At 43.8% G+C, this 26,713-nt stretch overlaps 2 protein-coding genes across 2 annotated transcripts in view; both read right to left on the reverse strand.

Annotated features, from left to right (window-relative positions):
- MTF1 (metal-regulatory transcription factor 1) overlaps window positions 1–13,553 on the reverse strand; it is a 54,955-nt gene extending 41,402 nt beyond the window's left edge. The window contains exon 1 of the mRNA XM_006867555.1: window positions 13,146–13,553. Within this exon, the coding sequence (XP_006867617.1) occupies window positions 13,146–13,553 (408 nt within the window). The remainder of the gene's footprint in view (window positions 1–13,145) is intronic.
- A 3,214-nt stretch (window positions 13,554–16,767) lies between these two features.
- Window positions 16,768–26,713, reverse strand: part of INPP5B (inositol polyphosphate-5-phosphatase, 75kDa) — a 93,965-nt gene continuing 84,019 nt past the window's right edge. The window contains exons 21-26 of the mRNA XM_006867556.1: window positions 24,899–25,134; window positions 22,284–22,397; window positions 19,252–19,336; window positions 18,824–18,951; window positions 17,372–17,483; window positions 16,768–17,119 (exon numbers count right to left, since the gene is read on the reverse strand). Of these exons, the coding sequence (XP_006867618.1) occupies window positions 17,004–17,119; window positions 17,372–17,483; window positions 18,824–18,951; window positions 19,252–19,336; window positions 22,284–22,397; window positions 24,899–25,134 (791 nt within the window). The 3' untranslated portion in view covers window positions 16,768–17,003. The remainder of the gene's footprint in view (window positions 17,120–17,371; window positions 17,484–18,823; window positions 18,952–19,251; window positions 19,337–22,283; window positions 22,398–24,898; window positions 25,135–26,713) is intronic.

The following is a 26,713-nucleotide window of genomic DNA, read 5'->3' on the forward strand; positions in this document are numbered from 1 at the left end:
AAAAAAAAAATCGATGTTTTTCCCATGTAAACCATCAGTCAATTCACAACGAAAACTAAAACAAAACAAAACAAAACGTAACAGTCCAGTCTGCAACCAATCCTGGAGATGGGGCAGAACTGGGCAGCATTTGTGTTGTTGCTCAGAGGCCAACATGTGGCAGCTAATAATAGCCATGCAAGGGTTTGTTCATGCTATGATGTAGACATTGCATTTCTAGATATATATTCCAATAAACTATTGGAAATACCACCACCACCACCACCACCCAAATTAAAAAAAAAAAAATCACTGACTAGCCAGGAATCGGTGTGGCACTACAGAGTAAGCACAGGACTAATAACTGCAATGTTGGTGGTTCAAACCTACGAGTTGCTCCTTGGAAACCTTGTACAGGGTTGCTATGAGTCCAAACCGACTTGAAGGCACTTCCAATAATCAGGAGAAGTAGGACTGGGAATGTGGCAATCAAGAGTTCTTGCACTGCTCACTCAAGAAGCTTATGACAATGGTGAATGATAAGAGCAGAATCTCATTCTTAACATGCTACCACACTTGGTAGTTTTTAAAGAAACAGTATAACAAATAATTAACTACTCTTCCACCCTGCCCACTCTCACTTTCACCTGGGTTATTTACTTGGCTCCTTTAAATGTCCCTTTCTCAAAGAAATCTTCCTAACTGCTCTCTACTCCCACCCCCAGGCTAACCTGTTGTTGTTAAGTACCACTGAGTCAGTTCTAACTCAGAGTGTCTCTGTATAGGGGTTCCAAGGAGTGGCTGGTGGGTTTAAACCAGGAACCTTGTCGTTAGCAGTCCAATGCTGATCCTATAGTACCACACCAGGCCTCCAGACTACAACAGGTATCTTTATGATAAGTGCTCATGGCAGTCAGTGGTGGTTATGTGTCATGGAGTCAGTTCCAACTCACAGAGACCCTGTACAAGGTTTCCAAAGCTGTAAATCCTTACAGGAACAGAAAGCCTCATCTTTCTCTCATGGAATGACTGGTAGTTTCAAACTGCTGACCTTGAAGTTAGCAGCCCAACTCATAACCTCTACGTTATAGCATCTTGTATTACTTTTTAGCACATAATATAATCAAGATTACATAATTATATGATAAAACAATTTACATAATCGTTTACTCCTAGACAAGGAGTCGTTATTAAATAAATACTTGTAGAATAAATAAGTAAGTGGCTATCTTGGCTGGACTGGAAGCTCCATGAGGGCTTGGACCAAGCCTGTCTTGTTCACTGTTGCAGCCTCAAGCTCTACCCCTGTAGAGCAGTAGCACTCAATCCTTATTTGATTATGAAAAAAAATTAAAGACCAAAACCAGAACTGGGTACTGATGTAAGTAGTGACAAGCCCATCAAAGGAATGGGGTTTTCCAAGGAAACAGTAGCAGAGATGACTGATAAAGCATTTCTTGAATTCAGATGACTCAAAAGTCTAGACTAGCAAGTCTAGCTTCACCAGAATGGTAGGAGCAGAAGCCAAAAGGCAACAGGAAAAGGACTCAGGGAGAAGGGAGGAACTGGAGACAACCAATATCAATTACTCTGGCAAGACACTTGGCTGAGAAGGTAAAATGTAAGAGAGAACTGAGTTAGGAAAGGACACAAGATTGGGGAAGATATTTCCATTTAAAGGAGGGGAAGACTAAAAAGGTCTGCTCTCCCAAATATATGAGGAGTAAATGAGCAACCCGAACCCCATCTTGTTGTTATTGGTAAGTGCTGTCGAGTCGGTTCTGACCCACAGTGACAGTCTTCCTGTATAGGGTTTCCGAGGAGCAGCGGGTGAGACTGAACCGCCGACCTTGCAGTTCAAAACGACTTTGCAGTCCCATGCTTTAACCCAGAGCGCCACAGCAGGACAAAGCCACTACTATGTCTTTCAGAGTCATTTTTAGGTTGCAGCAAGTTTTACAAAAAGTGACAAACTAAACCTCCTCAAACTGGATCAGCACAGGATGTTACAAAAACATGTAGGTTTGCCTGCTTACAAAAGAGGGAGTATTGCAACATTTAGTACATTAAGTATGTTTTAAAGATACATTAAATACAATTTACTTAAATACAATTAAGCTTTAGCATTCACGTATTCAAACAATTATGTTTCAGGCATAGTACTGTTCCAAGTACTAAACCCAAAACTCATGGCTGTGCAGTGGATTCTAACTCCCACAGAGTCCTGAAGGCTGTAAGCTTGATGTAAACACACTGCCACATCTTTCTCCCACAGAGTGGCTGATGGGCTCAAACTGCTGACCTTGCCATTAACAGCGGAGTAATTAACCACTGTGCCACCAGGGCTCCCTGTTCTGGTACCAGGAATACAGAAAAAAAGCCACAGCCCCCGCTCTCCAGGAGCTCAAAGTCAAGAGGAAGAAAACCCTATACAGGGTCACTATGAGCTGGAACCAATCCAATGGCACTTAAATATATTTATAATATATGACTGGCTGGAGGAGATGCCCTTTTCTCCTATCCTTCTCTCAGATACCAACTCTGCCCCCATGCTGGCACTGATTTCACTGGATCTAGTGCATAATGTGCAACCAAAGAGCTCCAAGGAGGAACAGAAGATACTCTGAGTGGCCCTGTCACTTCAACAGGCCTCCCAGCCCCAAGCCCAGAGCTGAATTCACACGGCTGTTCCTACACCGCAACCCCTTACTCTTCTGAACGAATACCATCCTACCACCCCTCACTGGCATCCCTTTTCACAGCCAACAGGTTTCAGTGTCTGCTTTTCCCCTTTGCCTTTAGGAAGTGGTGTGCTTTTCCACAGGCTTTGGCATCCAGAAAGTCCTTGGTGCGAACTCAGTTCTATACCACTCACTAGTTGTGTGCTTCTAAGCCTATGTTTTCATTAGTAAAGTGGGGCCTAGTAATAAGACTAAAAAAGTTACGCAAATTAAATACAAAGCTGTATTAAAGCCCTGACATCGCAATGGCCCTTCACCCACTCTCCAGCATCACTGCCATGCCTCACTCTTTAAAAGCCCTCGGCATTGGCTGGTGCCCCAACTGCCTATCATGGAGACTAAGTCTCAGGGGCCTGGACCTGGTTCTAGGGAAGTCGTCTACAAGAGCAGAAGACTATCCTGTGGCTAGGACTGCTGTTTACGGAACCTCTGCAGCTGGACTGCCAACCTACATTCCCATTTGGTGCTGCAGGTTAATGCTCTGGACTGCAAAGTCGGTTTAAACCACAAGGCTGGTGGTTCAAGCTCACCAGCTGCTCCTAAAAAACCCTATACGGGGTCGCAATGGGTTGGAACTGACTTAACAGCACCTAACAACAACAACATTAAGCACTGGATCACAAGGTTGGTTTGAACTGCAAGGTCAATGGTTCAAACTCACCAGCCACTTCTAAGAAACCCTATACAAGGTCACTGTGGGTCAGAATCGACTGTACAGCACCTAACAACAAACAACATCAGCATACACTTTGGCTAATTAAGGGTTATCAAGACTTCTGTGGACTGTCCTGGAGTCCAAACACAATTTATAACCTTGTTTCAAGGAGAAAACGCTTTCTAAAGAAGTCCAACAAAGAACATTTTAACTCTACTACCTCTTTGAAAGCTGGAGCTTACCTTCTATATTATAGTGAGATGGATGCTTTGATAGAGGCTTTTTCATCATGGCCCTGTTCCACCAAATGACAGTGTGGGACTATACAAATTCGTTGCTTCTGGCCCACCAAGGAGATTGGACAGCTTGCTAATAATAAAAATAAGGTGCATGGAACCTAAGTGAGGAGATTGGTTAGTTGTGCCGTCCGCTAGGTTTAAAGCCAATCCCGGAGCAGAGGGGAAACTCACTATCACCAAGAAAGAAGATCCAGGAGTGGAATGCAGCCTTTGAACCAGGGGTCCTTGCACTGAGACCCTCCTAGACCCAGGGGGCACAGAGAGAGAGCTGTCACACGAGAAGCAGTGGCAGGGAGACGGCAGCAACAAAACCAGGAGACAGGCCTGAGACAGCGCCTGGGCTTTCCAGTCCACAGAGCAGGGTTGTGGGTGACAGGGGGTGGGAGGACCCACGGAGTGGGAGAGCTGAGTGCTTTTAGGCAGGAGGCTTCCAGGAGGAGTGAGGTACCTTGGGGCTAAAGAGCTTTGTAAGACTTGACAGAGCAGGACAGAGGCCAGGCAGAGGGGCCTACAGGCTCAGGGACCAAGGGAGACAACAACCTGTGAGCACGACTGAAAATCTACCCTGACCAAACAAGCATATCGTGCCCTTCCAGATCTTCAATCATAACCTGTTAGTGCCCTAATAAACTTCATAAGTGTCAGTATGGTATGAGAGTTTTATGCAATGAATTATTGAACCAGGCAGAGAAGCAGAGAGTGCCATGGGAGGTACAGCCGGTGCCAGAACTGGTAAAAAGGTTGGAGAGAGGAGGGAGGTCTATCTGACCTCCACCTCATAGGAACCAGCCCCAGGCTGATGTTGACAGCGATTCTTTCTCCTCACCTTCGTGAACTTAGAGGAGGTCTGATGCAGCTGAGCCATTTTTCCACCTCCATATCTCCATCAAGAACCATGAAGGCCAATGAGGAAGGGAAACTAAACTCATATTTACTGAACAACCATGATGTACCAGACCCTTTGCTAAATGTTTTATGCATTTATTATATATTTATAGATGGATAAATCTCATTTCATCTTGACAGAATGCAACAGGATTATTTTTATTTCAATTTCACAAAAGAGGAAAGGCATAAAGAAGTTTGCCCGAGGTTACAGAGCTAGCATATACCAGAGCCAAGTACAGCCTGGTGGTGTTGCATGCTATTTTGAGGTGTCCAAGGAACAGCTGGTAGGTTTGAACCACAACCTTGTGGCTAGTAGTCCAGTACTTATCCTACAGTGCCACACCAAGACTCCAAGATGGATCCTAGGTCTAAATTATCCATTTGCATGCAACAGAAGAAACCATTTTAAGAATACACTTCATTTTAATATTGTTGTTGCTGTCATTGTTAGGTGCCATCGAGTCAGTACCTACTCCTAGTAACATTAGGTACAACAGAACGAAACATTGCCCAATCCTGTGCCAACCTCATAGTCGTTGCTACACTTACGCGCATTGCTGCTGTCACTGTACTGATCCATCTCATTGGGAGTCTCCCTCTTTTTCAATAACCCTCCACTTTACCATGCATGGTACCCTTCTCATTTTAATATGCTGCTGTTGTGAAGTTCCATGGAGTCAATTCCGGCCCATCGCAACCCTGTATAGGGTTTCCGAGGAGCGGCTGGTGAGCTTGAACTGCCAACCTTGCAGTTCAAACAGCTTTGCAGTCTGGAGCATTAACCCAAAGTGCCACATGGTAAAAAAATCATTAAACCCAGGTTCTTCCTCTAATCACCCACAATAACAGAACAGTTTGCATCGCATAACATTTATGGGGGCAATTATGTGCCGTGGAGTCGGTTCCAACTCATAGCGACCCTGCACAGGGTTTCTGAGGCTATAAATCTTTATGGGAGCAGAAAGCCTCATCTTTCTCCTAGAGAGAGGCTGGTAAATTTGAACTGCTGACCTTGTGGTTAGCAATCCAACTCATAACCCAACACGCTACCTGAGCTCCTTTGATAGCCTATTTAAAGCATAAATTTCGGGCCTATATTATTCTTGCGGAATCCTGGTGTGGCGCTGTGGGATAAAGCATTGGACCACAAAGTCGGTTTGAACCACAAGGTTAGCGGTTCAAATTCACCAGCTGCTCCTTGGAAACCCTATACAGATAGGGTCACTAGATGCCTGAACCAACTCTAGCATTTAACGACAAGAACAACTATTCTTGCATTACCATATTTGCAAACCAGTAAGTACACAAAACAAGCCCCTTCTTAGAGGAGCAGGCCTCAGGGTGATGGAAATGCTGATGACGGAGACAGCCCATACATACATTCAGTGGCTTCATATAATGGTAAACAGAAAATGTGCTTCTTATAGACCTTGCACACAGAACACTAGTCTCCCCCTTTGTACGTCCTGATATTTGACAAAGTAGATACTTAATAAGTAAAAGCTATGGAAAGAATGAATGGATTCTTAACACTAGGATTTCAAGCAGAAACAGTCTCCGTCTGTCCTAGTTCTGAATGGCAATTTCGTGGGTGTTCAGAAGGGAACCTGCAAAGAAATGTAATCACAGTATGCAAAGACTAAGAAGTAGGTGTTTCCCCTCTGGGAGAGTCGGCAACCTCCTGGTTTGTCTGAATGGATGATTCCATTGCCTGAGGGACTGAGAATGAGGAAAGAGATTGGAACTAGGTCTTGAGAAGTAAAGGATACACTGCAAAAAAGTTCTGAAACACTGGAATCCAATTTTTCCCGTGACTCTTCCACTTAAAATTTGTCACACTTTAAACTACAGGGTTTCAAATCGGGTGGAACCAGTTCAGTCATGGCCAATGCAGCAGAATCAGCACAGACCTGAGTTTGTAAAATGTGAGTGTACCAGAATGGTAACTGGAACGGGAAAAATTATGTTTTGAAGCCCCAGAATGGGAATCTTGGAAGAAGCATAGTCAACCATTTCAGGAGCCTTATAGGGGGACTGAATTACTGCCAGTACTTTGGAGGGCAACATACATTCAAAGCAGCATGGTCAGCCGTCCGCCATCGTTGAACCTGGCCCCACTATTTCCAACTGTGCTGGTCAGGAGATTTGATTGCTATGTAAGGTGCTCACTGGCCTTGTTCTCTAAGAAACAAATGAAGTTTCCAGCAGGGTGTGGAGCCATCATTTTTTCCACTCCAGTTATAGTTCCGGTTCATGCATATTTCACCAATTTCTGGCCTGTTCCAGCCGTCACTTTGTCAGTCATCCCTAAATCTCTTGATCACATAATTCACTCATGAAGTCCTGAGAAGAAACACAGCAACCGAGTTCAGACAGCATCGGGGTAGAACAGAATATTCTTTCCCAATCAAAACACTAAAATACTCCAGTGCACCATGAAGAATGTATCTGGTATATGTGGATTCCTGGGTGTCTGCATACTTCTCAGCTACCTATTGAGCAGAAAAGTGGCAAGGGCGATCAGCCATGGGGCAGAGTAGTGTGCTTTAGACCAAGGTGAAGAAATAGATATCTAGACGGTCCTGGTCCTGATAGGTCATCTGGCAGGACACACAGGTACAGGAAAGTGTGGGGCATCACGGACTGCATAGTCAACTAGGAAACGCCTCAACATTGGGAGTGCAGAGGCCTCGCAGGAGCAACTTTTAAGAAAGCTGATCTTGAGTACAATGCCAATATTTTTATTTTAAATTTCTAAGCTACCAAATCAATCGGGAGACAGTAGTAAATAGCAAGTATGAAAATGGTGGTGGTGGCAGTGTGCCATGGAGTCGGTTCTGACCCACAGCGACCCTGTGAGGGTTTCCGAGGCTGTAAATCTTTACGGGAGCAGAACGCCTCATCTGTCTCTCATGGAATGACTGGTAGTTTTGAACTGCTGACCTTGAGGTTAGCAGCCCGACTCATCACCACTATGCTACCAGAGCTCCTTATGCTACCAGAGTTCCTTAAGTATGAAAACAAGATACACAAAATGAAAGCCAGAATGACCAGTGACTGAGGTAGGAGAAGACAGCATCTGGCGCAAGGTTCTGGTTGGTTTATCTTTTGTGCAAGACAAGGAGAAAAAAAAAATGAATTAGCAGGTAAGCCAACTAGAAACTGTAGGAAACAATGGAACAGTCAGGGGTAAACAGGAAAATCAGGCTAAAATCTGACTCAGAAAATAAGCTGCTTAGGAAGTCAAGAAGACCGGTTATCAAATGATTTGATTTCTCAAGAATAACACCTGAGCATGGCGAAGGGTCCTAAATGAAGTTAAAAAAAAAAAAAAAAAGGAAAAGGAAACGATGATGAAGCACGATAACAAATAGAAGTCATAAACATTGGCCTCTTTAGGCCAATTAAATGGATTTACGTACCCATCACTCCCGTCCCCCATCAAACCAAATCATTGTTTTAAAAAAGCTGGTGTGGTACAGCAGGATAATGCACTGGACCGCAAGGTCAGTTTGAACCATACGTTTGGCAGTTTAAACTCACCAGTCACTCCTCAGAAACCCAATCCAGGGTCGCAATAAGTCAGAACCAACTTGACAGCACTGAACAACAACAACAACAATATAAGGCGATACTGCAGGAAAGGGAAGGCAAGTCTGAATGCTTGGTCATTCTGCAATATTTACTAAGACAAAAGTCACTGCTGCTTTTCCCAACCGATTTATGGAATACATGATAGAATCTTCCATGTCGATTCTATGCATACAATGGGAAAACAGGAGCAGGAAGCACGTGCAATGAGGGTAAACCCACTGTGAACTGAACACAGTACTCAGTATCCTTGATTCTGTCCCATTCAAGAGATTATCAGCAAGACCTGAGCACACAAATGGCAAAGCAAGCTAGCAAGCAGTCAGTGTAAGGTAAAAAGTGACAACTAGTATCAGTGTTTGCATAACCATTACCTCCCTACCAGCTCCTCCTCTTTTGCCCAGATCAGCAGAACACTGCTCCCTGGAAATGAGACCTGAACAATGGTTTCCCAAGCTTAAGATACAGACGTATTTGTCATTTCCTTTCTTCTTAGTCATTAGCACATGAAAGGATCAGAGAAATCCTGTAATAAAAATAACCCTGATCTTGGTTTCTCCAAATGCTTTCTAAACATTTGCTCATGAAACACTTTTCACACAGCAATCGTTGCTGTTAGGTGCCTTCGAGTTGGTACTAACTCATAGCGACCCTGTGCACAACAGTACAAAACACTGCCCGGTCCTGGGCCAACCTCACAATTGTTGCCACGCTTGAGCCCACTGATACTGCCCATTGATGCTGCCACTTTGCCAATCCATCTCGTTGCAATCATTAGTTGTTGTTAATTGACAACTCATAGTGACCTTGTATAGGGTTCCAAGGAGCAGTTGGGGGTTTGAACTGCCGAGCTTGTGGTTCACAGTCCAATGTTGCTCCTACAGCACCACACTAGGGGTCCAATCATTAGCTGAGGATGGCCTGAAGTTTAGGCTCTAAACCATGATGACATTTTCTAGGTTAAAAAAGTGATTCAACAAATACGATGGTGTAATCAAAACATTCCAAGATAAGCAGAAGCTAAGGGATTTTGTCAAAGCCAACCCTGCTATGAAAAACATCCTAAAGGAAGTTCTGTGGACTGAGAACCAACAAGAACATATAACAACTACAGCATCAACCTGAACTCAGTCAACAAATGAAAGAGTCAAGAACAGAATAAAATTATAAGAACAGAGGAAAAAAAAAAAAAAGTGATTCAACTCCCTTGAGCTACTACTGACTGCCTCATCATTCTTCCTCCAACTACCAAACTTAAAAAAAAAGTTGACACTTCCTGCCTATTTCCTCACCACTCACTCACTTCTCCATCACTTGCAATCTAGCTTCTGCCCTAAGTTGTTGACTGAAAGTCTTGTGATGTGGACAACTGCACAACTCTAAGAACTGCTGGCTTTCCCCGACTCCTCAGCCCCTCTGCAGGGTCCGCTAGGAAGAGTCACACGTGAAACTTTCTTCCCTAAGAGTCTACAACACTCCACTCCATCCATCTCTTTTTGACTATAGTGATCTCTGGTTCCTCTTTCTCTTCCCAACCCTTACATTCTCAGACCAACTCTTACTTCTCCCTTGAGTCACTTGCCCACATTTATTTGAACTATTGCCCCTTTGTGGATCCACAATTCAAATCCCAAGCCATTTCCTGGACTTCACTATACTTTTCTCCAAGGATTATAAAGTCAACATACTCCAAACTAAACCCATCAATTTCTACTCCAAGTTTTTCTTTCTGGCTTTTTGATTTCTGTTAATGGAATCACCATTCCCAAGGACAGGAGAGTTAGCTGTTTTCTCCTCAGTATGACCATAAAGCTATGAATCTGCCTCTATTAAAGTGCACTCTATTGACCCCTAGACTTGAAGCTTGTCAAGACAAAGATACATGCCAATCCTCTGTGTGGCCCCATGTTCTAAAACAAAGCAGAAATTCAGTGTACTGAGAAGAATGAATGAATCTCTCCAATCAACAGGAATAAAAATGTTTGAATCATATCCCCAATTCATGGTTCATTCTTTTTCATCTACAAGGCCACAATTCATTTTTATCTACAAGACCACTATCCTTCATCAAACTTAAATGAAACACCAAACCTAAGTTACAACTGTCTACTAACGGGGCTATTCGTCTCCAGTTTCCCACTGCCTCCAAAATACCACTGCTGCCAGAGCAAGTTTTCTAAAATGCTACCCTAACCACATCGCTGCTTGACTCAGAGAAGCCTTCAGTGGTTTCCCACTGCTTCCAGAGTACAGTCCAAACTCATAGAGTGCTACCATGGCCTTCGACGTTTGGAACTCTACTATCTATCCCTCAACAAGTGCATAGGGTTGGCAAACTACAACAAAAGGGCCAAATGCAGGCCACCGCCTGTTTGTGTAAATCACATGGGATCGGAAGAGAAGCACATTCAGTCACTCATGTACTATCTACGGCTGCTCTTGTGCTACAATGGCAGAGTTGAGTAGTTGTTAAAGAGATTGTAAGACTTGCAAGACCTAGGACACTTACGATTTAATCACTCTGTACAAAAAAAGTATGCTGACCCTGTTCTAGTCTAACAGAACAAGTCATTATGCCCAGAAAAAAGCCTGCGTTTTCCCTCCCCCACTCCTTTGTTCACTGTTCCCATCTCTTAGAAAGTCCTTCTCTGCTTTTTAACCTAAATTATACATACCCATATTTTTTTAAGACCATCTTTTTCAATGAAGACCTCCCTGCGCCCTGAAGTCAAAGGTCAATTTCTCTCTACTTCCAGAGCAATACCCATATATCCCCCTCACAACTGACCACACCACGCCTGATGTTAAGGTTACTGAAGTAAATGTATCCCTACTATACTGTAACTTGTCTATATTGTAACTTGTCATAGTCATCTTTGCAACACTATCACGCATAATAGTACCACACTTACGAAATGTTTGTTGAACTGAAATAAACCGACAAACTCAAATACTGAGCTGAATTCAACATGATAAAATGTAGCAGAGGGAAAAAAAAATGGAGCAGAGAGATGCTCTTAAGGTTTAATGCAAACCTTCCTATTCAGTTGCTAAAGATAAAAGGGGTAGGGGAGCTCTTCCTAGACATGAGAATAATCTAGGGCCCAGTTTCTCAATCTTGGCATTACTGACATTTGGGGCCATATGATTCTTTGTTATAGAGTGTTCCCCATGCATTACAGAATACATAATAGCATCTCTGGCCTTCACCCTCTAGATTCCAGTAGCACCTTCCAAGTATGACAATCAACAATGTCTCTGGACATTACTAAATGTCTCTGGCGGGCAACTAAAATTGCCCCCAGTTGAGAACCACTAATCTAGAGGTTTCCTAATATACACTATAGTGTGATGTTGTTGCTGGTAAAGTTGAAACTATTTATTAATTGGAGTCCTGGTGTGTCGCTGTGGGTTAATGCGCCAGACTGCAAAGCGACTTGAACTGCAAGGTGGGTGGTTCAAGCTCACTATCTGCTCCTTGGAAACCCTATACACAGGGTCGCTATGAGTCGGAATCAGCTCGATAGCACTTAACAACAACAACAACTACTTTTATTAATTGTGAAGTGTCCAGAGTATGCTATAAGGGCCTAACTATATTCAGTGCTTGATAATTCACATTGCTGAGACTCTGGAAAATTGGAATGTATACAATTCAAGGTGACCAGGATAATAAGAGAGGGGACAATGTCACAGGAGGGATGTAGTTAGCTTGGAGAAGAGAAATCCCCGTTAACTACCTTTGAATCCCTGATGGGCTCTCCTGGGGGAGGAAGGTTAACTTGCTGTTACTCAGGAAGGAAGGACTGACTAGTGGGTAACAGCTGCAGGAAGATAGAATTTTGGCTCTGTGCAAGTAAAAGCTTTCTAATAATCAGGGATCGCCAAAAATGTATTGGGCTAAGCTGTGAGGCCCTGTCTTGCCATCATTCTGGAAGGGTTCCGAGCAGAGACTGGCTGACCTCATGCCAGAGATGCTCCCACATGGGGTGGGAGGTAATATAAGGTGTCTGTCTAAGGTTCCTTAACAGCTCTAAATTCTAAGGACAGCAAAGGCAAAGTCATTATGTCATTCTCTGATTTCAAGACTTTCACTACAATAAGAGAGACACAGATCTGGCAAAACAATTTGCCCTCTTTCTGTTTAGGCACATCTTATAGTCATTCCCTGCCATTGCGACCTATTTTTGCCTAATTAACCTGCATTCAATTCTTGGAAACCTTTAAACCGTATCTTTTATTCCACTAATAACTACCTCTAGTACAATCTGTACAATGCTTTCGAGTTTTCAAAGCATTCTGACATGCACAACCTTACATTAGTTTAATATGATTGGGAAACCTTACTGCAGATACACTGCTCTCATTTACTGTCTCCTGCCTGAATTTCTTGTGAAAGAAAGTGTTCTTTATTATTCATTAAGCATTCTGTAAGATAATAAAGCATATGCCGGTAGATACCCATTGCCAGAACAAGCCATTTATACACAACCCAGAGATGAGTCAACTCTAGCTATTTCATGATCAGAGAAGCCAAATCTAGTTATTTCAGCATCAGAAACTATGGTGTGCCCGCTCAGTAAAATTTCTATTTTATTCAGGGTTTGTTATTGTTGTCAGGTGCCACAGAGTCAGTTCTCACTCAGCATGACCCTGTGTTAGGGTTTCCAAAGCTGTAAACCTTTATGGGAACCGATAGTAGCTTTATCTTTCTCCAGCCCAGTGGCTGGTGGGGTTGAATAATGGAAACTTAGGTTTAACAATTCAGTGCTTATCCTAAAGTGCCATCAGAATTATAATTAGTTTCCCAAAAGTTTAAGGTCGCCATACAAGTCAAAAGTTCCAGAAAGCAAAAGGCAGCCACAATACAACATGAAGCACACACAGTGATTGTCCTTTGCTCCCCAGCTAAAATTGCCAACAAGCATTGAAGCAGTCGATGTTGAACTTTCCCTAGTGCCAAACTGGACCCTCATCCCCTGCTTTACTTACTTCTTTCCGTTTTGTTTCTGGACATTCCGACTGCAGAGTGAGAGTGGCACCTTCGATATTTCTTGGCATGGGCGTGGAGCCAGGGTTTATTGTTAAATGAATTTGATCTGGTGAGATAATGTGTTGCACATAACCCTGGGACATTGCTTCATCATCTATCAGATGAAATCCCTCTTCACCCCCGACGAGAAAAGGCAAATGTTCTCCGCATTGTCCATCATCTTCTTCATCCTCCAAAGTGCCAGGGTCTTGCTCAATAAGAACAGTTGTCCTATCATACACAGTTCCAGATGAGGAAGGCACCAGTCCGTTTTTATCCACAAACCTGAGCATCTTGTCATCGGGAGTCAGCTCATCTTCCTCAGCCTCAAAGTAGATGATGTTGTCGTCTGGACTGTGTTCCCCCATGGTTCAATCCTGCTCAGCCCAATTGTGAGAAATGGAAATGGAATGACCTGTCTGCAATATAACAAGGCCAGGGTTAGCATCCCAGCACAGCACCCAGGAGCCTCCTCAACAGTTAACAGGGCTCACCTTCGCTCTCTAGGCAAGCGCAGGACAAAGCCAATAAAAACTCATCTTCCTTGGGAATCTTTTCTAAGTTTAACTCTGAAATCTTCAAATCATTTTTTAAGAAAGAACAAAGCCTTAAAATTTTACATATATATACATATTATATCTAGAGCAAATCAGCTCCTAAGACCTTCTGAAATTCCTGTCAAACAATATGAAGACTGGTCAAAATACCTGAAGGGGATAAAAGAGCACACAAAATGGTAGCTACTTCCAGGAGGAGTTTTGGTAAGCTTCAAGTAAGGACATTCCACCTAAATATCCCCCATATCCAGATCATAGGGCTGTGCAGTCTATGGCAGAAGGAGCAAAGCATGGAAATCATACTCATCTACCTACTAATTCTGGCTTTGCCCTTTACTACTTGGGTTAGCTTTTCTGGGCTTACAGGGTTGGAACCAACTAGATGGCACTTCACAACAACAAAGTGGGACTAGTAATTCCTGTTCTCTCAAAGTTGTCATGAGGAGTTAAAGTCATAATGAATATGAAGCACAGTGCCTAACAAATAGTAGAAGGAGGGTGTTCATTCCTTCCCTCCTTCCTAGATGGTGCAGCTTCTGGGTGGAGAGGCATACCTTAATGAAGATCACAACATTTCTCTCCTAAAACGATCTGGTGTTGTTTGCCCCTAGCAAAAGTACACTGGCACTAGAAGTTCAGAAGTTAGCTGAATGAATGAAAAACCTACCGATACACTCTCTTGGACTAAATACCAAATTTGAAGCTTTCCTATTCTGGAATTGTGATTCTTCCTTTACCTGCAAACACACAGGATCTACTAATGTGGGTATGGCAGACCGAATAGAGAATTTAAAAAATAATCAGCACGTCACTTAGTTTTTGCTCTGGCTTTACACATTCTTTCTCGTCTGTTCTAGGTTATGTAGTGGGGCGTTCCAGGGATCAGTCTGGGAGGAACCGGCTCGACCCCTGACTCTGGCTTGCGCAACCCCGTAGATGCACATTTCGCTGCATCTGAGAGGGGAGATAAGAGCACCTAGGGCCCCACTGGGCTGTCCCAGCACCATCAGCAGCAAAGCGGAGACTAACTGTCAGGAACAAACGGTACCGGAGGTTTGACGGTGGCAAATGATGAGTACGAACGAAGCGCCCCTGAGAAGAGGCGAAACCTGTCTGGGATAGCCCCCGCAGCACAGGGCTACATGGGAAAATCCGAGGTAGAATGGGGGTCTCCAAGCCGGGCGATGAGGGACAGGGTCCGGGTCTCCATGGAAACAGAGGAGGGGGGCTGGATACCCATCCCCATGGAAACGGTGGAGGGGTGGGGTCCCTATGGTGACCGGATTGGGATCTCTAGTGGGAAATGCTTCAGAAGGCAGCCTAAGTCTCGCGTCCCCCAGCAAGTCCCAAGCCCAGGCCGAGTCTAGTTTCGTCTTTTACCTCCGCGGCTCCCGGCAACGGCGGCAGCAGCAGCTTCTTCCCTCCCCAGCGGCACCATGATTGCCCCCACCTCTCCCAAGCGTCACTTCCGCTTCCGCTTTCCGGAGGAAGGGGGAGAAAGTCGTTGTGCTGCTCTCTTGTGCTTTTGGTTGGTTTAGGCTGTCTGGGGGCTGAGCTCGAACCTCCAATTGGAGAGCGGGTAGGGGCGGGGCGGGGCTCCTAATGTTCAACGCCTGGCCAGTGAGTTCGACCAGCGCGGAGAAGCGCCCAGACACCCAGCGACCGATCGGAAGCCCAGGCGCGGCTCCTGCTGTCTGTCTCAGGGAACCAGCACGAACTGCCAGCCCTTAATCCTAAAGTGCTCCAGCCCGGTGTGCGCTAGCTGCTCGCCCTGGTGTTCACAGTTGCAACGGGAAGGACCAGTTAGCCATCCGATTCCCGGCTCCGACCTTCGAGGAGAGAGCCTAGAAGCATTCTCGGATTTCACAATCCATGGCCCAGCTCCCCCACCCCTCCCCACCACCACTTATTCAAGTTCATATAGGCGAAGGCAGGTGCTCAGTAGTGTTATTGAATGTGGAAAACTGGACCTAAGCAACAGAACTGATACTCCAGACCAAGCCTCTTCTCACACACTTCCAGAGGGGCCCAAGCTGGCTGCTCCAACTTTTCTCAGGCAGAGCACTGTCATCAGCTTCAGTGGGGCTCACACCCAGGCCAGTGAACTCCACCTACTGGCCATTTCCTTTCACTAATTCTTCATTCTAGCCCAGTTCTAAATGGCATTTTACACTACCAAACAGTAGCATTCCAGTACCCAGAAAGCAATCTTTCTTGTACCTTCTGTATCATTTCAGTCACACCCAAATACCAGGAAGATCTAGTTATTAACACTTCCAACAGATACTGCCTGTTTTTCCCTTAAGCTGCCTCTGAGAGTGGGATAACCCAAAGAGAGAAGATCAGCATCATGCAATTCACGTCATGGTTGTACCATCGCTTGCTGGAAAAATGGAAAAGTGTCTGTTACCCACCAGACTTCTCAGGTGAACATTTCTTTAGTCCCTGACCAACTGGTGCAATACTTACACCAGGAAGGCTGTCACGAGCCCCCATCTCTTAAAGTGATAAACACATACACAACAACCGCTGTTAAAAATACATTTATCATCAAAATATATTATACATATAAGAGGTGCATTATATACACTTTGGAGGATTTGCTGGCCCAGAAGAATCCCACTTGTTTCATCAGAACACTGATTTCTTGCATGTTTTCATTTTCTAGCTCTTGCGTTGTCTTCAGTGGACAGCCTCGGAGTTCCTAAGCCAGATTTCAGTAGGCAGGGAGCTAACATGTGCATATGCACACACACAGGGGTCCTCAGTCTCAGCAAGCACTGGAAGCACCTGGGGTGGCCATGGTCTCTCTGTCCCAATGCAGCTTCCACCTGCATTCTTGCTGTCCCAATTCATTCTCCTTTAAGGACGCCCAACTTTGTTTATATAGTGGCTCATCATGGGAGTTCAGTCCAGGCCACCAGGAAAGCACTGACTATGCCCTAGAGGCAGGTTGATTGAGCACAAGATGTACAGGGGAGGGGGTTTTGTTGCTTTTTTTTAACTTTAGAAGAAAAAGTTCTATATCTGTGTTAAATAACTAAAGTCGAACACTGACTGTCAGTTTTATTGTGGAAGACTTTCCCCTATGTCTTTACAACTCACAGTAGGTATGTGTGCTAGCCATGGGTTTTGGGCTCAGGAAATAGCTGCCATTCTTGCTCCCGCAGAGCCTTCCACTCTCCTAAGGCATTCCTGGAGCTGAAACAAGTGGAACTGGTAATGGCTGCCTCTAGCAAAATAGGGAGGAGACAGGGCGGCTCAGGGTGAACTGCAAAGGAACTGGTGAATAAATTCTTGAGCCTTCTTCTTCTCGGCCATTTCAATCTTTTGGTGACCAGCTGGGTTTCGAAGTAACAAGCTGCCAAATGTGCTAGCTGCATGGAAAACACAGAAAACAAATGATTTCGCAAAAAGGGTACTACTGATTCTTGTGCTCTTACAAAGTAAGAAGAATAACCAAAAACAATATTTTCTGCTTTGAGAAACACTAGTGATGTGCTTCAACTTTGTCTAGAGCATGAGCTTTTCGTTCTACTGCAGTGGACTTGGGACTGCCCTCAATCACACTTCACAGGGTGAGTTTCACAGCTGACAGAGATGCTTCTCCCAGATACGTGGCTGCTTACCTAGAATATTCTCATCCAAATGATTTTTTGCTGAATTTCTCAGCAACATTTTCAAAAACGCCATCAAATAATTGAAGACATTTCTGTGGAATGTGGGGAGAGTGGAAATGACCTGAAAGAGAAAGAACTGGGGTTTGTCTTGTTTAATTGATCAACTATTTTGTCAGGTGCTTCCTATATTTCAGGAACTAAGTAAATGAGTCTGACTGTGCACAGAAAACAAAGGCAGGTGTAGATCAAGCACTATGTGAGTTTAGAGGTCAAGCTTATAACTACATGTTCTCAAAGAGCTGCAGGGAGTAAAAGGCATTTTAGGTGGGTATTGAATATAGACAAAACTGGATTTGCAGAAGCAAAGAATGGGGTATTGAAAGCAAAAGAAAGCATAAGAAGAGAATTGGGCTGCCAACCTCAAGGTCAGCAGTTCGAAACTACCAGTGGTTATGCGGGAGAATGATGAGGCGTTGTGCTCCCATCAAGATTTACATCAGAAACTATGTGCAGGGGTCACTGTGAGTCGGAACCAACTCCATGGTACTTAACAACAACAAAGGAAACTCATGAGATAAATCAGGAGAACACATTGTGAGACATCAATTTTGGAAGGAGCACACCTACTTAATATGTGCTAAGTCTTGAAGGCTGGTGTGGTGCTCTAGAGTAAGCACTGGACTGCTAACCACAAGGTCAGTGGCTCAAACCCACCAGTCGCTCCTTAGAAACCTTATACAGGGTGACTATGAGTTAGAACCAACTCAACAGCACTTAACAACAACAAGCCTTGAGGGGTGGATCAGGCAATAATTCAATGAGTATCCCAGCTATGTGCATATCATCAGTGTTTGTATAAAATCAGTTCCTGAGTTCCATGTACAGAGATTCTGATTTAGTGGATTTGGAGTGAGGCTCAGAGAATCTGAATTATTAGCAAGTGTTCTAGATTATTTTATGTGTGCACTAGGCTAAATCACAGAAGGTCTTAAATATTTGTTTAAGAAAACCATTAATTGGCAATGGAGAGCTAATTATTGTTTTTGAGCAATAAATAGTATCATGGTAGAAGAGTGTTAGGAAATACAATCTGAAGGTAGTGTGCAAAACAAAACAACAGAGGGACCCTGATATCCAGGATGTAGGGCCTTGGACCATGGTAAGCAGATGGAGAATGGAGGAGAGGGCATGGCTAACAGATCACTGGGACTTAGCAGGTAGGAGGTAAAAGACAGGGAGGAGACATGAATGACTCAGGTTTCGGGGCTGAGTCACTGAAATTAATGGTTATGGCATTAAGAGGGAAATAACATGAGAGGAAGAACAGGTTTGGGAAGTAAAGTTATGGAGCTGAGTTTCTAAGACACAGCATTTGAGGGATAATACAAGCCTTGCTCCCTAGGGCCCTTGAAGCCTGGAGCTAGCAACATTTGTTCACTGATGTTCAAGGCTTGCCCTTACCTCTTTACTTGCTGTGTAGTTGCCAGAACACTCCAAGCAGTTATGGTAGGTGCTGTAACAGATGACTGGCTCTGGCAGGCTCTCAAGGAAAAGCAGCAAGGCCTCAGCTACAGAATGATTGTTTGCAGCTTTTGGTCCATGGTTAAGGAGCCACTCACTGGTGCTAGTGCCCATGGATAAGAAAAGGCTCGGGAGCAAGCACACTGCCAGAAGTACTGCCTACCCAATCAGTCTCTTGGCTCAAGCACTAGGATGCCAGTCTGACATCTCAAAAGAGCCAAGCTGTGTGCAAATATTTAAGTAAACATCAGCTTTGAAGCCTTCAAATATGCTTTAAAAAAAAATTTTCCTTTCTTTCACTTCTCTCATTCATATTCACACACACACACACACACACATGCATATATAGCAGAATGTCTGAAGGATACACAGGGTGTCAAACATTCCAGTATCCAAACAGTCCCTAATATGCTCAAATTCCGACCTTAGGCCAGGTTGCTGAAACAGATCTTCCTGCAAAAGGGAAGAAAGTCACAGAACAATTATTTTCCTAGACAACCAACAATGATTTTCTGGCTCAGAGATACAATCATCAGCACAGTACACACAGGAGCAGCATGGTGAAGCCCTTGGATCATCCTGGTAGACAATCTGATCAAAGTTAATTCATATCATGACTAATACATCCAGTAAGTCTTCACAAGAGGTCTTTAGGAAGACAAGACATCTATTATAAAATACTGGGTAGGGTATTGATCCAACATAAGGGAAAGCTTCAAAGTAGCTAGGCTTCTTGCAGTGCCATGGGAGGATTAACCGGAAAAAGAAAACCAAAACAAAGTACACCATTTTAAGATGGAATGAGCTAAAAAGACACCTCAGTGCTTTGTTCACACAAGATTACGGCAATCGAGGCATTTCCATTAGTCCAGGATATTTTATATTAATTTGATTTATAAAATGATTTAAAGCCATATAGCTGTGTTAACAGTAACAATTATTATTTGTGTTACTTGAAAGTTACATTTAAAAGGAGTTCTACAGAGAAGGTAGAATAAGGGATCCAGAGTCAGACTCTGAGTGTAAATCCCACCCTTGCAGAGGTATCAGTTTGGGGACCCTGACCATCTGAGAGCTTTCACCTAAGAGCTACTGTGACTATTAAATGAAGCAACACCCTAAAATACTAAAAATAGTGCTTGCTATGTTGTAATAGTCAATAGATGTTAAGTGGGAAAAATGATGAACAGAGAATATCCTAAAAATATGTTGTCTGATGAACCTTGAGAGCATTATGTCAAGTAAAATAAGACGATTATAAAAGGATAAACAGTGTGACCCCACTTTATATGAAATATCTAGAATAGGCAAATGTAGAGAAACCAAAGTTTATTTATTAATGGCTATACCAAGGTGTGGCACTGTGGGCTAATGCATCAGACAGCAAAGTCATTTGAACTGCAAGGTCAGTGGTTCAAGCTCACCAGCTGCTCCTTGGAAAGTCTATACAATAGGGTCGCTATGGGTCCGAATCGACTCGACGGCACTTCACAACAACAATACCAAGAGTGGGAAGGGAACTCGTTGCTTAGGGGATACTGAACTTCTGTTAATTATGAGTATGATGGCTGAATAACATGATGAGCATAAGTAATCAATATCACTGAATTTTACATGTAAGAAATAATGAATTGACAAATGTTTTCTTATATATTCATATGCATTTACCACACACACAAAGTTGAAATGACAAATGTTTTGGTACATATATATTTATCACAATAAAAAAAAATGTTTAAGGGCAAATGTTTTGTTACTTTTATATTAACTAAATACTGTTACTGAGGGGGGATTGCAATCATTATAATGAAACAAAGTATATGATTTGTTGAATGTAAAACTGATGATCTGCTCTGCAGACCTTCAGTCAATTCACAACAAAGTTTCAAAAAGAAATAAAGTTGAAATGGCAAATGTTTTGTTACTTTTATATTTACTAAGCCTTAAAGTGAACAGAGGGAGCGTTGACCCCATATGGTAACTACTGGACTTTGAACCACAAGGTCGAGATTTGAGCCCACCTGCCTGAGGCTTTCTGCTCCCACAAAGATTTTTTAATAGCCTAGGAAACCCTATATGAGTTTGGGTCCCTGTGAGTCTGAAGTGACTCCAGTGAATAGTGTTACCTGATGGTACATGGAAGGGGTTGCAATCATTGTAATGAAACAAAGTATATGATTTGCTGAATGTAAAACTGATGATCTGCTCAGCAAACCTGAACTCAATTCACAATAAAAAGTATTTTAAAAAGTTGAAATAAAAATGTTCTGTTATATATTTTATCACAATGTTTAAGTTGCAAATGTTTGCTACATTTGCTACATACACATACATATATACATGTCCCAGAGCTCTAGTAGCGTAGCGGTTATGTATCAGGCTGCGGACCGCAAGGTCAGCAGTTCAAAACTACAAGCTGTTCCATGGTAGAAAGATGAGGCTTTCTGGTCCTGTAAAGATTGACAGCCTCGGAAACCCTGTACAGGGTCACTATGAGTCAGAACTGACTCTACAGAACATAACCACCACCACCATATCTCTGGTAGCGTAATGGTTACGAATCGGGCTGCAAACCTTAAGGTCAGCAGTTCAAAACTACCAGCTGTTCTGCAGGAGAAAGATGAGGCTTTCTGCTCCCATAAAGATTTACAGCCTCGGAAACCCTGTACAGGGTCACTATGAGTTGGAACTGATTCCACGGCACAAAACCACCATATATATGTATGGAGTCCTGGTGTAGCGCTGTGGGCTAATGCTCTGGACTGCAAAGTTGTTTGAGCCACAGGTTGGTGGTTCAAGCTCACTAGCTGCTCCTTGGAAACCCTACACAGGGTCGCTATGTGTTGGAAATTAACTCGACAGCACTTAACAACAACAATATATATGTATATAAAATGAAATGGCTAATGCTTCGTTACAACTAAAATTTTTTAAAGTTTTGTTACGTATGTATCTATCACACACACATACAAAAGCATGTTGCATCAATGTGGTAGAGCTATGAGATTACTATTTGTATAGGTCTCCCTGGGGCCTATAAAAATGGGTCAGGAAAGTTGACCAGTTTGATCCCATGAAGCTTGCCCAAGTCACACTAGAAACCAGGAGTCATGGCCCAGGATTCTCCATTGGACCCGCCTTGTGAACAAGCTAATCCCGCCCACTGCCAGAGGCAGGTGCGGGGAGAGAACCTGCTGTGCTGAGAAGACTGTCCGTGCAGCAAGGCTGCTTCCAGGGTGGGAGGGAGAAGGAGCACTACTGTATGTAACAGCCGTGAGACATGAACCCATCTCATCTGCATTCACTCTAGAAAACCAGATCTCTACAGGTTTCCTTGGGTAAAGATGTTTAAAGACCAATGTTCTTAGGCAGCTTGGCCTCAATCTTAACTGCCACCTACCTGCTGTACAGCATTTCGGTTCAAGTAATCAACCATCATCCAGAGCTCTTTGGGGATTTCCATGGGCTTCTCCAACCGGCTCCCATCATCCTCAGTCTGTATTGGCATCAGAGTCTGAAAACAAAGAAAACTCATGACAAGAAGGCCCACCCACCAATGGAATTTCTGGCACAGTGACATCAGGAAAACACCTAACATGAGGACAGCAAACCCATGGAGAAAGAGAAGCATCTCAATATCTAACCAAACATTCCACATGCAAAAGTTAAATCAGGTAGCACAATCACGCGGCAAAAGATGAATTCTGAGAATTGAGGGAGGGGATGGCAAGCAGTTTCAATGAAATATGCACCATCTTCTTGGGGCAAAAATCAATAAGCATGCCTACAGCATTTCACTGTTAGAACCTGCGAGACAGGGTGGTCTGGTGAGGGAAGAACACCACAGACTCAGGAGTCCAAACCCTGCGTGGAAGGTCCAGCTCCACTGCTAAATCACCAAGGTACCTGTGACAAATCACTCTCCTTGACTGGGCCTCTGCTTTCATCTACACAATGGGGTAGGATAGAGGCCCTAAGTTCAGAAATAAAAAGAAGCATTGGGGGCAAAAAAGCATACATTACAGCATAAATCTACTCCAAATTAGTCTTATCTTAGCATTACCTCCATAGATGCCTTTCAGGTCTCCGCAAAATCAGTTTAGAAGATAAAATATGATGTAATAATAAAAACACACAAATAATATCATGGACTAGGGAACATTCATTATCTTAGTACCCAAAACTGAGTTTCTTTAATGTACTATGCATGAAAGATCAAAAAACAAGGCCATATATTTTGCAGCTTTTACTGGAATCAGGACTGCTTCATAACTTGCTCTAACCAGTAAGAAATGGCACAGTGGCACTAGCTGCGTATTGGAGCCTAGGCCACAAGAGGTCTCCCAGCTTCTGGTCTTAGACTCTCGGCACTGCTTGCCACTACTGTTGGAAGCCTGGACTAGCCTACTGAATGATGAGACACTATGTGGAGAGTGAATTCCTGAATATAGCCTTCTAGCCACAGTCCTTGTATCATCCACCAAATGAATGGGTTGTGGTGGTTGTATGCCATCGAGTTGGTTCCGACTCATAGCAACGCTGTATAGAACTTAGATAGCTGTAAATCTTTATGGGAGCATCTTTCTGGATGGTAGTTCGAAACCTCTGCCTGGTAGTTTTGAACTGCTGACCGTGAGATTAGCAACCCAGCTCATAATCCACTACAGTACTACGGCTCCTTTAAGTGAATGGGTGTTGTTGTCAAGTGCTATCAAGTCGTTTCCAATCCATAGCAACCCTGTATAAGGCGACAACCCTGCAGTTTGAAGCGACTTTGCAGTCCAGCGCATTAACCCATAGTGAATGGTTAGGACTATGCAAATAAGATGCCTGTCATCTACCAAGGACTTTGAACAGCTTGCAAATATATATGTACATAAGGTGCATAGCACTATTGTAGAGGAGGACTATGAAAATAAGGTTTATGGAACCCTAACAAAGGAATAAGGAGCTCTGATAGCGTAGTGGTTATGAATTGGGCTGCAAACTGCAGGTCAGCAGTTCGAAACCACCAGCTGTTCCGTGGGAGAAAGATGAGGCTTTCTACTCCTGTAAAGATTTTGAGTCTCGGAAACCCTACGCAGGGTCACTATGAGTTGAAACTGACTCCACGGCCCATAACCACCATCACCAAGGGAATGGGCCAGTCTGAACATCCTGCTGCTAGGTTTAAAAGAGAGCCGATCCTAGAGCAGAGAGGGGACCCTCACAATCATCAAGAAAGAAGAGCTGGGAGTTCAGCAGGCCCTTTGGATCGAGGGTCCCTGTACTGGGAGCCTCTTAGACCCAGGAAATAGAGAGAATTGGTGAAGCAGCAGTAGCCAAGAATGATAGTGGTACAAGACAGCTGTGGTGGGGCTTGCCAACCCACAGAGTTAACGCTTGCCCAAGAAGGTCCCCAGCAGAGCCTGGCAGCAGCAAGGCCCAGCAGCAGAGAGTGAGAAAAAGCTGTCCTGATCGAGGAACTGACTTGTTCCTGCTCCTTCAGAGCTTATCTACATCCTGAGTTGCACCCAATTACTTCCCTAATAAATCACTTCCGTGTAAAGTATGGTTCCTGAGTTCTATGAGAAGTTGCAGTAAATTACTGAATTCAAGGACAGGAGTCAGTGTCCTGAGAACCATGGGGTAGGAGGGGGGAATGGGGGTACACCAGTTGGAAAAATTAAACATGTGGAACAACATCTTTAACCTCCACCTCACAGGAAGCAGCTTTGTGCAGATTCTCATTAAAGACATGATTCATTGATCCAGCCATTAGAGCTGTCATCTGATGGGAGCTATACAAAGGAGCCTAAGCAAGATTAGCAGAACCCATGGCATCATGAGCAGCAACAAATCATTGTCATTTTTAAGCCATTTATATTTTGGGGTGATTTGCCATACAGCAATATTTAACTGATATACTAAGGAGGCTGGAGAATTCTCAGGTCCCTGAAAGGCAGGCACAGAGTATGATTATGAATACTTGACTGCTACACAGATCTAGGTATTTCCTAGTGGCATGTAACTCACCAGCTCTCTAACAGTTTCCAGTGGCAGGTCCAAGATCGGGTCTCTCATGTAGCATAATGTATGAAGAGGAGAGCCGAAACAGCTGGGCACATAGTTTCCAGAAACAGACAAAAAGTAATCCTTTCCCCTGTCCAAGTGCAAAACCAGAATGTCCTCAATGCTGTCTTCACCTGAGTTGAGCTTTGTAGCTGTGGTTTTATTTACAAATAGCTCCAATTCAATTTCAATGTCAGAATCTAGAAAAAAATGTAAAAAAAGAGTGTTGGTGTGGGGAAGGCCTAGCATAAAGGGGAGAAATGATAGGAGGGACACAGGTAAGACACGAAGGGCTGAGGAAAAGGAAATACACGGTTATTAGGCAGCCTACAAGTATCCACGTGGGAGACTGGAGAATAGGGAGTTTACAGTCCAACTGGAAACACAAAAACAACAAACAAAATATTTGAAAAGATAAGTGTTATAAAATGCAATTTACATACTAAGCAGCGCAGCTCAAGCTAGAAGTAGTAATACAATAAGAAGGCATGCATCAAAGAGTTTTCTCTGAACCAGGTAAAATCAAGATACCTGATTCTATAAGAAAGAAAATCTCTGTGACACAATTAACTCCTCTGCCACACAGCATAATGCAGAGTGAAAAGGAGGCATCAGGAGAGAGATTTAGGTGGTTCTATTCTATAGCCAGAGTCCTGGGGTGGCGCTGTGGGTTAATGCATCAAATTACAAAGTTGTTTGAACTGGAAGGTTGGCGGTTCAAGCTCACCAGCTGCTCCTTGGAAACCCTATACAGGGTCACTAAGGGTCGGAATTGACTCGATGGCACTTAACGACAACAATTCTATAGCAGATATAACTTGTGAATTTCCACCCATTACCATCGGGCTGCGAACCTTAAGGTCAGCGGTTCGAAACTATCAGCTGCTCCGCGGGAGAAAGATCAGGCTTTCTACTCCCGTAAAGATTTACACCCTCGGAAACCCTGTACAGGGTAGCTATGGGTCGAAACCGACTCAACGGCACTTAACAACAACAACAACAACAACAACCATTGGCCCTGTAGCACTCGGCTGCTAACCACAAGGCTGAGGATTCAAACTCACCAGCCGCTCCTTGGATACCCTATACAGGGTCGCTATGAGTCAGAACCAACTGGAAGGCACTTAACAACAACAACAACATCACCTTCCAAAAGGATCCCTGGTGGCACACTGATTAAGTGTTTGGCTGTTAACCAAAAACTCAGTGGTTTGAATCCACAGGCCGTTCTTGAGGAGAAAGCTGTGGCAGACTGCTTTCTAATGATGACAGTCTCAGAAACCGTGTGGGACGGTGCTACTTCATCCTATGGGGTCACAATGAGTTCGAACTGATTCAGCAGCAGTGGATCTGGGCTCATTCGCCTCAGGAGCAGATCTCTGGAAGTTGACAGGAGTGAGATAGACACTGAAAATCATCCCTTTAATAATAGCAGCACCTGCTTCACAACAATCCTTTTTTTTTAATGTTTTATTGTGAATTATGTGATAGTTTACATGGGAGAACATTAGCTTTACATTCATCCTACCTTATATGGTTTCATTGCCATGGTTACAATCCCCTCCATGCATCATCAACCAACCAAAGTGTATACCCTGCAAGCCTGCCCCCCTGTTGTCAGCACACAGCCCCTCTCCCTCTCTGGGTCTAAAGTTCCCAGCTGCTGCTCCATCTCTCCACGTCATCATCTCTGCCTCCATCTCAGGCATCACTGCTTTTCTGGGTAGGGTCCCGCTCTCTGCTCTTCTCCCTTGATGGTCCCAGGGATCTCTACTCCTA

This window comes from Chrysochloris asiatica, unplaced genomic scaffold (genome assembly GCF_000296735.1).
Source record: "Chrysochloris asiatica unplaced genomic scaffold, ChrAsi1.0 scaffold00106, whole genome shotgun sequence".
Lineage (NCBI taxonomy): Eukaryota > Metazoa > Chordata > Mammalia > Afrosoricida > Chrysochloridae > Chrysochloris > Chrysochloris asiatica.